This window comes from Bos taurus, chromosome 1, assembly GCF_002263795.3.
Source record: "Bos taurus isolate L1 Dominette 01449 registration number 42190680 breed Hereford chromosome 1, ARS-UCD2.0, whole genome shotgun sequence".
Lineage (NCBI taxonomy): Eukaryota > Metazoa > Chordata > Mammalia > Artiodactyla > Bovidae > Bos > Bos taurus.
In genome coordinates, this window is record NC_037328.1 from 122,080,492 (window position 1) to 122,093,236 (window position 12,745).

Below are 12,745 nucleotides of genomic sequence, written 5' to 3' on the forward strand. Positions count from 1 at the left end.
AGAAAATTAGCATCTCTTAGGAAAGAGTTAGCTGTGTAGAAGAGCTGAAAAGCTAGTGGTTTTCATTTTGCAATTAAATGGATTCTCCAATCAAATTTAAGCAAATTATACATATTAATATAATTTTATATAATACGCATTATATATAAAACATAATATATGTATGTATACACATGTATACATAAAATCACTTGTATCCAATCAATTTGAAAATTTTCCTTTAGGTAGACATTGTCTATACATGTTTTTAGAGGCTATCTTCTGATCCTATTGAATATTCTTTTTATTTCAGAGTATATCATTATTATATTATAACTCATATGGGTCATATGTAATTACTAAAATTGATGTAGGAATGCCTGTTGTTTTTATTTCAGGGGTTTTAATCTAAGATTAGAAATATTTTTCTATTTTAGTTATTGTCCTTGGATGAAGAAATGATTATTGGTAAGATTTCAAATCAGTGGATTGGATTTATGAGGGAACTTTTTACCAATACCAATAAATTTGGAATCCAGTTTCCATTTGATCTTGATGTTAGAATAAAAGCATTGTTGCTTGGAGCAAGTTTCCTCATTGTGAGTCTATTTTCATTCTATTTTAACTGCACATTAATTTTCTGAGATTATCACTATACTTTTGCTGTTATTTCTCCTCAAATCACCTAGATCAATTGCAATCTGTGCTTTTGGTCTAGTCCTAGGTCCCCAAAGTACATCATGGATTGAGTGTTCACGATGCAAAGGAAATAAAAGCTAGAATGTCCTGGAAATGTGATCATTAGAGTTGAATTCCTTTGCCCTAATGAAAATTAAGAATGCTATGCTATGATAAGTCACTTCAGTCGTGTCCGACTCTGTGCGACCCCATAGATGGCAGCCCACCAGGCTCCCCCGTCCCTGGCATTCTCCAGGCAAGAACACTGGAGTGGGTTGCCATTTAAGAATAAGAATAAGTCACTGAAAATAAGAATACAATGTCTCATTCAGTGTAATTTACTGTTATTTTTTCAGTGGTAAGAATCCATTTGCCAATGCAGGAGACTCAGGAGACTCAAGTTCAGTCCCTGGGTCAGCAAGATCCTCTGGAGGAGGAAATGGCAACCCACCCCAATATTCTTGCCTGGAAAATCCCATGGACTGAGGAGTCTGATAGTCTACGGTCCATGGGGTTGCAAAGAGTCAGACACAACTGAGTGACTGACCACATACATACATCAAGAATTTAAAATTTTATAATAAGAACTATTTAAACAGTTCATTGAAAAAGGTAATCATTGCTCATTTGGAGACCATAGATATGTAGAAATATTTAAATAGAATTTGTCATTCTTGATTTCATTGGGTCTTAGGAGAAAATGAAAATAGCAACTATCTTCATTCTCCAAATATTATGAAATAACAGGAAATGGCAGAAGTATGCAGGAGTGTGTCATACAGTATTAAGTAATTTGGAGAAAGGAAAAAATAAACAGATTAGATAGCAGATCAAATGTAACCGAGGAAAAAATTAGTGAACTGGCATATATAGTTGAGGAAATTATTCATAATAACCTACAGAGACAAGGAAATATGAAAGTCAGGAGTCTCAAGATAGGATAGGGAATAATAACTGCTAAAAAAAATTTCCAGAAGAAACGAATTCAGTGGGACAAAAAGGACAACATATCTTAAGTAATATAATTAAAAGTTAACACCTATATAAATCACAGTGAGACCGCAAAACAGTAAAGAAAAATAAGTAACCAGAAAGAAAAGAAAAATCTACTACAAACAAAAGACTGACAATTGCCTTCTTAATAGAAAGAGTGGAAGCCAGAGAGAATAGAAGTACTGATTTAAAAAACAATTTTAACTCTCAATTTCAATTTTCTTCAAGAATATCTCAAGGAGAAGAGCAAAATAAATAAGTTTTTTTTTAAGCACATTTTTTACACACATAGATCATTTCTAAAGGAGATAATTCAGGAAGAAGGGACATAATCTGAGAATAATCATCTGAGATTCAATAATACTCAAGAGCAAATAAAATGCTAACTATATTTGTGAATGTAAATGTGTTTTTACAAATAAATAGCAGAAGAGGTTCAAGACGGCAGTGTAAAAACCACCTGAATTCACCTCCTCCCATGGACACATCAAATTAACTCCTACATATGGAATAATTGTGGCTTCCCCAGTGGCTCAGAGGTAAAGAATTTGCCTGCAATGCAGCAGATGAAGGAATCATACATGACTGAAGCAAATGAGCACACACACATGTACATAGAATATTTCCTTCTGAAAAAAAAAGGCTGAAAACTAGCTAAACAACTCTTCAATGATGAAGGATAAAAAGATCATTATAGGATGGAGAAGCAGAGATGTGTTCTCACCAAAAAAGGCACATCTGGTGTGGAGACACACAATTGGGAGGGCTTTCACAAATGCAGAGCTTATCCCTAGAAGCAAAGGGTTGATGCCCTACTTCAGGCACTCCAAGTCTTGAGACCTGCACTGGAGAAATGAGCCCCCAAACATCTGGCCTTGGATACCAATAGGGCCAAGGTTCAGGACATTCAAAGTGCTGCAGGGAACAGAGATTCCTCTCTTAAAGGGCTTACATGCAGCCTCATCCCAAGACAGCACATAAGCTGCAGTTTGAAAAACATCTAAATGATATTAGCTAGTGAAGGGGGTTCACTAGCTAATCTTAAAGCATGTTCCAGAGGGAAGAGGGCCTGTTGGGACTTTCCAGATAAAGTTGCTAGCATTTTATGCTTTTATCTTCTCATTCTACATTGTAAGGGCCAGTACTAGTAAGTGCCAGTTTTGCTACCGTGCTAGTGCTGGTGGTCATACTCTGCCAGCAGCCTTGTTAAAGCCAGCAGGCATGCCTTGGCTCCAAGCTCACCTGCAGTCCTGCTAAAGCCAACAGATATATACAGTCAACAGAGGGGGATATCCCTTGATCACCTGACTCTGGTGGCCAGGGGTGCTTGGGCTTCTGGGCCCCAAGTGACTGAAACAGTCTGAGAGACAGTTATTTGCAGGCTCCCATGTGCCAGACCATGACATTAGACAGAAGGCTAAAACATAGCCCTAGTCTTCCAATGAAAAAGGCTTCTTTACTTGGGCTGAAGCCTCAGCTTGAGGGGCAGGTTTCAGGTTTACCATACATCTAGAGGCTGTGAAGTTGTTCTCAGGGAACATAGACTGGGGGGTTCTATTTTTGTACTCTCCTTCAGTCTTGCTTCAGCTCAAGGTACTTACTAGGAAGGAGGTTACACATTCATCTAGAGTCCCAGTATCTGCAAATGTCACATCCAAATTACTTGGTTTGGAGTCCAGCAGGGTTTATAACTATAATCCCAAAGAACTGTATATATTTATATACCCTAAAAACTACTGCTTGAGAATATGGCATCCAGTGAGCTTGTAACTAGGTCCTGACAGATTCCTCCTTTGAACACTGAAAAGTCTTGATTTCAACCACTGGGACCTATCAACAACAAATCTGGGTGCTTAGATAATCACAAAAGTTTACCAAAAAGTGGATCCTTTACTGCCATCATTTATGCAGTTTAGAGGAGCAAATCTGTACTTGGAAATTGGTGAAGATTCTGAACAAATGACACTTTTTAGTTTGGAATGTGGTGTTTTATAGAATAATATGAATTTTATTAAACTAATCCTTAGAACTTCTGAGAACTTCTAAGGAAAGAATTGATCCTTGTAAGGGAGAGCCTGATCATTGAGTATCTTAGTTCATTAAAACCTGCTCAGACATATTAATATTTTAATGAAGCCAAAGAATGCTATCAGTTCACTTTATCATTTTCATTAGTACAATAAAATTTTAAATTTGCCACCTGAGAATTATGAAGGAAAATGATTATCTCTTGAAATATATTATTGATGATATTTAAAGGGAAAAATCCTGAAATTACCTTAAATGAATGAAATTCTTCATAGCAAGTAAATATTTTCCTTGAACCCTTTAAATTATCTTTTGAGTAAGTCTATAATTTTAATATATTATACAAACAATTTTGGACAGTCTAATTACATGACCAGATTAGGTACAAAGTGCTTTAAGTCATTTGAGCCAGTTAATAGGATTTTAATACTTCCTGGAAGCCTGTAGTCATCCAGTTGTTCTCTTTCATTTGAAGTTTTGTTATTCACTTAAATCTGTATTAGTGGAATATTGTTTTAAAAATTAGTACTTACACAAAATATTTACAAGAGCATAATGAATATTAATTTTTATAATATCAAAATAGGTTCATTTTCATGTTGGCTTAGTAAAGTAGGCAAGGTGAATAATTTTAGAAGTGACAGCTTTCTTTTCTTCCCTATAATTAAAAGTTTCAAGTAAGAATTTGTTCCTTGGAAAAAATGAGGTGATTTAAAAAAAAACTTATCACAATCACAGGGCTCCATTTTGTTTTCTTAACAGCCATCCAGTAGAGTAGCATTCTCTTAAGAAACCTCTAAAGCATTTTTTGTTTATAGAGTGTTAATGCTCTTGTGATACTTTTTCAAAATATTTTCAAGAATGTTATTACACAGATGAGGCAAAGAGACATTTCAGGATATTGACAACCCACCAATGTTATTAGCCTCCATAGTAAAATAGAGAATCTTTGCTAATTCTTTTGTGAAGCCACAATATTGAGTCTTTTCACACTTTGAAACTGCTGGGAATTGCAAACTGTCTTAAAATAGGGATCTGTTGTAAAAAAAAAAAAAAAAAAAGCTTAGTAACCATTATTAGTTTTTATACAGTTTTTTGGTGTGTGTCATTTAGATATACTATATTAGTAAGAATACTCAGTTACAGTAACTTGAAAACACTAATTTGGAAAGCAACTTCTCGGCAATATTGGACTCTACATTGTAAATACTGTGTAATATAAAACATTGTGACAAGGGTTTGGATAGGATATATGACATAAGGATACAACAGCTAGGATAGAGATCATTTTGATGTCAACTTCGTAAAGACTTTTTGGTGTTAAGTACAGACTTCTGAGTGTGCTAATTATTTTCTCTACCTCTTAAACTTTTATTTGAAATTGTTCTGCTGTGTACAATTGTACATGTGTAATAATCAAAATACTGCATTTAATGTATTTCTGTAAACTGAGCTTTGTTTTAATAAAGTATTAATATTTTGGGGAAAAAAAAAAGTGAAAGACCTATACACTGAAAACTATAAGACACTGATGAACAACTGAAGAAGACAAATAAATGGAAACATATTACATGTTCATGGGTCGGAAGAATTAGTTCAGTTCAGTCACTCAGTCATGTCCAACTCTTTGCGATCCCATGGACTGCATAATGCCAGGCTTCCCTGAACATCACCAGCTTCTGGAGTTTGCATATATTAATATGCATCAAGTCGGTGGTGCCATCCAACCATCTCATCCTCTGTCATCCTCTTCTCTTGCCTTCAATCTTTCCCAGCATCAGGGTCTCTTCAAATGAGTCAGCTCTTCGCATCAGGTGGCCAAAGTATTGGAGTTCCAGCTTTAGCATCAGTCCTTCCAATGAATATTTAGGGCTCATTTCCTTTAGGATGGACTGGTTGGATCTCCTTGCAGTCCAAAGGACTCTCAAGAGTCTTCTCCAACACCACAGTTCAAAAGTATCAATTCTTTGGTGCTCAGCTTTCTTTAGTTCAACTCTCACATCCATACATGACTACTGGAAAACCCATAGCTTTCACTATATGGACTTAATATGCCGTCTGGGTTGGTTATAGCTTTTCTTCCAAGGAGCAAACGTCTTTTAATTTCATGGCTGCAGTCACCATCTGCAGTGATTTTGGAGCCCCAAAAAATAGTCTGTCATTGTTTCCATTGTTTCCCCATCTATTTGCCACGAAGTGATGGGAACCAGATGCCATGATCTTAGTTGTCTGAATGTTGAAGTTTTTTTCAGTTTCCTCTTTCACTTTCACTGGTCCATATTTCCTAACATAAATAGAACAAACAATCCTAAAATATATATGGAACCACAAAAGATACTGAAAGTCAAAGCAATCTTGAGAATGAAGTACAACACTGTGGGCATCATGCTCCCTGATTTCAAACAATATTAAAAAGTCACAATAATCAAACTAGTATGATGTTTGTATTAAAACAGATAAATAGATAACGAAAAAGCATAGTAACCTCAGAAATAATGCATGCATATACGATTGATTTATGACAAAGTAGCCAAGAATATACAATGGGGAAAGTATTGGCTCTTCAATAAATGTTAATAAAACTGAATAGTCACATGCAAAAAAATAAAATTAGACTACTGTCATATACCATTCACCAAAATAAACTTAAAATGTTTTAAAGAATTAAATATAAGACCAGAGACCATAAAAATCCTACAAGAAAACCTAGGTGATGAACCCCTTGATATTGTTCTAAATGAGGAATTTTTGGATCTGACTCCAAAGACAAGGGCAACAAAAGCAAAATAAACACGTGGCTTTATTTCTTGTTGTTTAAGGAATCTCCATACTGTTTTGCATAGTGGCTTTATCAATTTACACTTCTACCAACAGTGCAAGAGTTTTCCCTTTTCTCCACATCCTCTCCAGCATTTATTATTTGTAGATTTATGATGGCCATTTTGACTGGTGTGAGATGATACCTCATGGTAGGTTTGACTTGCATTTCTCTAATTATAAGCAGTGTTGACTCAGCAGGCCCACTACTGGGCATTTAGCCTGAGAAAACCATAATTCAAAAAGACACATGTACCCCAGTGTTCATAGCACCACTATTTACAATAACCGTGAACTTCCTGATGTTCAAGCTGGTTTTAGAAAAGGCAGGGGAACCAGAGATCAAATTGCCAACATCTGCTGGATCATGGAAAAAGCAAGAAAGTTCCAGAAAAACATCTATTTCTGCTTTATTGACTATGCCAAAGCCTTTGACTGTGTGGATCACAATAAACTGTGGGAAATTCTGAAAGAGATGGGAATACCAGACCACCTGATCTGCCTCTTGAGAAACCTATATGCAGGTCAGGAAGCAACAGTTAGAACTGGACATGGAACAACAGACTGGTTCCAAATAGGAAAAGAGTATGTCAAGGCTGTATGTTGTCACCCTGTTTATTTAACTTATATGCAGAGTACATCATGAGAAATGCTGGGCTGGAAGAAACACAAGCTGGAATCAAGATTGCTGGGAGAAATATCAATAACCTCAGATATGCAGATGACACCACACTTATGGCAGAAAGGGAAGAGGAACTCAAAAGCCTCTTGATGAAGGTGAAAGTGGAGAGTGAAAAAGTTGGCTTAAAGCTCAACATTCAAAAAACGAAGATCATGGCATGTGGTCCCATCACTTCATGGGAAATAGATGGGGAAACAGTGGAAACAGCCTCAGACTTTATTTTTTGGGGCTCCAAAATCACTGCAGATGGTGACCGCAGCCATGAAATTAAAGACGCGTACTCCTCGGAAGGAAAGTTATGACCAACCTAGATAGCATATTGAAAAGCAGAGACATTACTTTGCCAACAAAGGTCCGTCTAGTCAAGGCTATGGTTTTTCCTGTGGTCGTGTATGGATGTGAGAATTGGACTGTGAAGAAGGCTGAGTGCCAAAGAATTGATGCTTTTGAACTGTGGTGTTGGAGAAGACTCTTGAGAGTCCCTTGGACTGCAAGGAGATCCAACCAGTCCATTCTAAAGGAGATGGGCCCTGGGATTTCTTTGGAAGGACTGATGCTAAAGCTGAAACTCCAGTACTTTGGCCACCTCATGAGAAGAGTTGATTCATTGGAAAAGACTGATGCTGGGAGGGATTGGGGGCAAGAGGAGAAGGGGACGACAGAGGATGAGATGACTGGATGGCATCACTGACTCGATGGACGTGAGTCTGAGTGAACTCCAGGAGTTGGTGATGGACAGGGAGTCCTGGCGTGCTGGGATTCATGGGGTCGCAAAGAGTCGGACACGACTGAGCAACTGATCTGATCTGGTCTGATAGATGATTCATGTTGCTGTACAGCAGACACCAGCACAACACTGTAAAGCACTTATCCAATTTAAAATAAATTTAAAAAAACAACACATGAAACTACATCAGACTAAAAAGCTTCTGAACAGCAAGGACACCATCATCAAAATGAAAAGGCAACTTACTGAATGAGAGAAGATGTCTGCAAATTTATATCCAATAAAAGTTAATATCCAAAATATAATTAGAACTCACAACTCAGTAGTAAAGAATACACTAACAATATAATTTTTAAATGGGCAGAGAATCTGAATAGACATTTTCCCAAAGAAGACATGCACACAGCCAAGAGACACATGAAAAGATGCTCAACATCACTAATCATCAGGGAAATGTAAATTAAAACTTTAATGAGATATCACCTCACATCTGTTTGAATCACTGTTATTCAAAGACAAAAAATAACAAGTGTTGGCAAGCACTTGGATAAAAAGGAATCTGCGTACACTATTGGTGAGAATGTAAACTGGTACAACTACTATGGGAAACAGTATGCAGGTACCTCAAAAAACTAAAAATATAACTTCCATAGGATTCAGAAATTCTACTTTTGGGTATTTACCCTAGCAAAATAAAAACTTTACCTTGAAAAGATATTTGCACCCTCATGTTCATTGAAGCAATATTTAAAGTAGCCAAGTTATGGAAAATAAAATATAAATATAATGTAAAATGTATATATCCATCAATAGATGAATGGACAAAGAAGATGTGGTAAACTTATGATAGACTACTATTTAGCCATAAAAAACACTGAAATAATTCAGAACAAGAAAGACAAATATCACATGATTTCACTTGTATGTGGAATTTAAAAGACAAAACAAACAAAACTAAACCACATTAAACTAATAGAAGAGATTGGAGAACAGGCAAAATGGGAAAGAATCAAGATGTAAAAACTTTCTACTTATAAAATAAATAAGTGGATATGATATATAGCATGATGACTAATAATATTGTATTGCATATTTGAAAAATGCTAATATAATACATTTTAAAAGTTCTGTTTACAAGAAAAAATGTTGCAACTTTATATGGTGGTAGATCGTAACTGAACTTACTGCAGTGATCATTTTGCAGTGTATACAAATATCAAATCATTATGTTGTATATCTGAAACTAATACAGTATTTTATGTCAATTGTGTCTCATAAAAAACAATAGTAGCAAATGTCTAATTTGTGAGATCAACAAAAGCAACACTAAAATAATAGGCAACAAAAGTAAATAAGCTGTGAGAAAATTACTAGAATTACAGTGTCATAAGGTCTTTGTATTGTTCAGGAAGTGAGTTAAGTATGCATGTTAATTTCATAGACGACCACTGAAAAAATGAAAGGACTTTATAAACTGCAAACTGGTAGAGAGGAGAAATAGGAATAAAATACAAGCAAGTAAACAAATGAGTGAAAGAATCTATTTAGGGGAAAGAGCAAGAAGAAAAAAGCATAGACAAAGTGGGACAAATAGAAACAGGAAATTAAAATAGTAGAAAAGAGCTCCGTATTCAGGCATATCAATATGTCAATTAAATATATTCTATACAATTTCTTGGGCTTCCCTTGTGGCTCAGTTGGTAAAGAATCTGCCTGCAATGGCAGGAGACCCAGGTTCAATTCTTGGGTTGGGAAGATCCCCTGGAGAAGGAAATGGCAACCCACTCCACTATTCTTGCCTGGAGAATCCCACAGACAGGGGAGTCTGGCAGGCTACATACAGTCCACGGGGTCACAAGAGTTGGACACAACTTAGCAACTAAACCACCACCACCACACAATATCTTATAATACCTACAATAAATGTAAATGGCCAAATATTGCAAGTAGAAGAATAGATATGGTTCGATTTGAGTTTTAAAATATTCAGAGGCTCTATATAGGAGACAGATCTAAAATAAAGATAAAAAAATTGAAAGAAAGAAAACATGGGATAAATTAACAGAAAAATGCTAACCATAAGTAAGCTAATAGAGCAAGGTCACTATCAGAAAAAAAAAATAGATGTTAGGACAAAAAACACTATTAGGGGCAGACAGAGGTTAACTACATAATGATAAAAGTTTTACTCAGAAGATGCAAAAATTCTAGGGTTCTGCGTAACTAATATAAACCTCAAAATATAGAGAAACATGTTATATAGTTAGTGAGAAACTCATCATCATAGTGGAAAATTCAAACAGCTTTCAATTTTTACTCATTGTAGAAAACAGAACCTTAGTAAAGTTATTTAAATTTGAACAAAAAAAATTAAGAAGCTAGATTTAAAGAATGTATATAGAACTCTGTATCAAGCAAGTAGATAATATATTTTCAACAAACAATTTTTTATAAAAATTTTTCTCATAGTAGGTCAAGAAGGAAGTCTCAACATGTTTCTGAGAATGGGTACAATTTGAACCTTAGTGTCTAAGCAAGTAACAGTAAATTAGATGTTGATGAAGATACACATTTTAAAATATTTTGTACAGGAAAACATGTAAATAAGTCAGGGATAAAAAGTAACACAATAAAAATTTTAAAATACATTAAATTGAATAATATTACATTAAAAAATTTTTAGAATGCAACTAAAAATGTTAAAAAGAATAGTACAGCTATAAATACTTTTGAAGAAGAGAAAAAAGTGAAAAATTAATGAACCTAGTATCTATATAAAAGGTTAGTAAAAGAACAGAACAAACCCAAGGGAGCATAAGGAAAGAAGTATTGAATTACTGATCAAAGATAAATGAACAAATAGCATTCACATGTGGTTTCTAGATAGAAAAGAACTTTGAAAGCAATTAAGTCACAGAGTAAAAGACTGCTGAATTAGAATATCTTAACTTCTGTGCATGTGTGCTCAATTGCTCAGTCATGTCCAGCTCTTTGCAACCCCATAGACTGTAGCCCACCAGGTTCCTTGTCCATGGAATTTTCCAGGTAAGAATACTGGAGTAGGTTGCCATTTCCTACTCCAGATCTTAAACTTCTGTACCTCAAGACAAATCATAATATTAAACTTTCAACAGCAAATAATAAAGTAGCTAAAATATATGATTCATATATGACCAAGAAATAATATAATTATATTAATAAAAATTTTACTTAAGTGAGAAAAAAATAAAATCTCAAATGAAATGGATATAGAATATTAAAAACTAATTAATATAGCCATTAATAAGATAACAAGTAATTATATGAAAACATTTTCAAAAACATTTGAAGTAAAGGAATAAACAACAATGAAATATCTCTTTTAATTTTTTCTCCCAATCAGGTTACAGGAATAAGAAACTCAAGAGCTATACATACAACTTTTGGGGGACAAACTGAAAATATCCATTAAAAATTATAATGTTGATATTTTTTCATATGTATTGCTTTCTTCCAAAAAATTAAGAGATGCAGACAATTACATAGAGCTCCCCTGGTGGTACAATGAGTGGTAAAGAATCCACCTACAATGCAGAAACTGCATGAGTTTCAATCCCTGGGTTAGGAATATCCCCTGGAGAAGGAAATGGCAACCCACTCCATTATTCTTGCAGAAATTCCATGGACAGAGAAGCCTAGCAGGCTATAGTCCATGGGTCACAAAAGAACTGGACACAACTTAGTGACTAAACAACAGACAATTCTGTGTACACTTGTAAACAGAAATGTATACTCTATGTTGCAAAACTCACTCTAATAAATAAAAAAATGTTAAAATCTAAAATGTCAGGTATGAGATTTATTAATTACATTATAAACTATCTATGAAGTAGAATGTTAATAACTCAAATGCTCAATGACATGAACATTCATGTATATTATTTAATGAAAAAGGTAGGATATAAGCATAACACTAATTATGTACCTGGAAGGAATTTAAACCAAAATATTAATGGTAGATCTTAGAGAATTGAAATTATAGATTTTTCTCTTTTGTATTTCTATATTTTTCTGTATTGAGTATACATGAATGAAAAAATACAGAAGAAAATAAGGTGAAATTAGTTGCTGTTCTCTAAGGGAAACAAATTCATATTATATTCAAATTTATTATTTTGGTATATTAAGAGTAGTCAAATAATCATACTTAATCCCTTAGAAGTTGCCTATTACTGCTATTAAACCAGCTTAATCATATTTGTGTTTCATTTTCATCCTAGGACTACATGTATTTTGAACTCTGGTCATAAGAGTCAGCCTGAAAAATCATACCAGACATTACTGGCATTAAGTTTTGCCAGTCCTCAGCAAAATTAAACAACTTTTACTTAGAATATATAATAAAGTTTTATTTCACTAAAATTATTTGTATGATTTTTTTTACATAATAGGACACACAGCATTTAATTTTCTACATAATGAACCACACCAAAAATTTAGGAACTATAAACAAATGGAATCTAATCAAACTTATAAGCTTTTGTACAGTAAACAAAACCCATTAACAAAACAAAAGACAACCTACAGGCTGGAAGAAATATTTGCAAATGATACAATCAACAAGGACTTAATTTCCAAAATATACAAATAGCTCATACAACTCAATAACAAAAATAGCAAACAACCAAGTCAAAAAATGGGCAGAAGGCTTAAGGGACATTTCTCCAAAGGAGACATACAGATGGCCAATAGACAAATGAAAAAATGCTTAGTATCATTAATTAACAGAGAAATGCAAGTCAAAATTACAATGATGTATCATCTCACACAAGTCAGAATTGCCATCATCAAATGACAAATAG

The 12,745-nt window shown here is 34.4% G+C and overlaps 1 protein-coding gene across 5 annotated transcripts in view; it reads left to right on the forward strand.

Moving 5' to 3' along the window:
• PLSCR1 (phospholipid scramblase 1) overlaps positions 1-12,305 on the forward strand; it is a 70,913-nt gene extending 58,608 nt beyond the window's left edge. For 4 of the 5 annotated variants that reach the window (XM_024990963.2, XM_059885825.1, XM_024991283.2 and 1 more), the window contains 2 exons: positions 417-578; positions 12,164-12,305. In XM_024990963.2, coding sequence (XP_024846731.1) covers positions 417-578; positions 12,164-12,193 — 192 coding nt within the window. In that variant the 3' untranslated portion in view covers positions 12,194-12,305. Of the gene's footprint in view, positions 1-416; positions 579-1,013; positions 1,016-12,163 lie in introns of all 5 variants that reach the window. The other variant, NM_001105506.2, reaches the window with a different exon arrangement.
• The last annotated feature ends 440 nt before the right edge of the window (positions 12,306-12,745 follow it).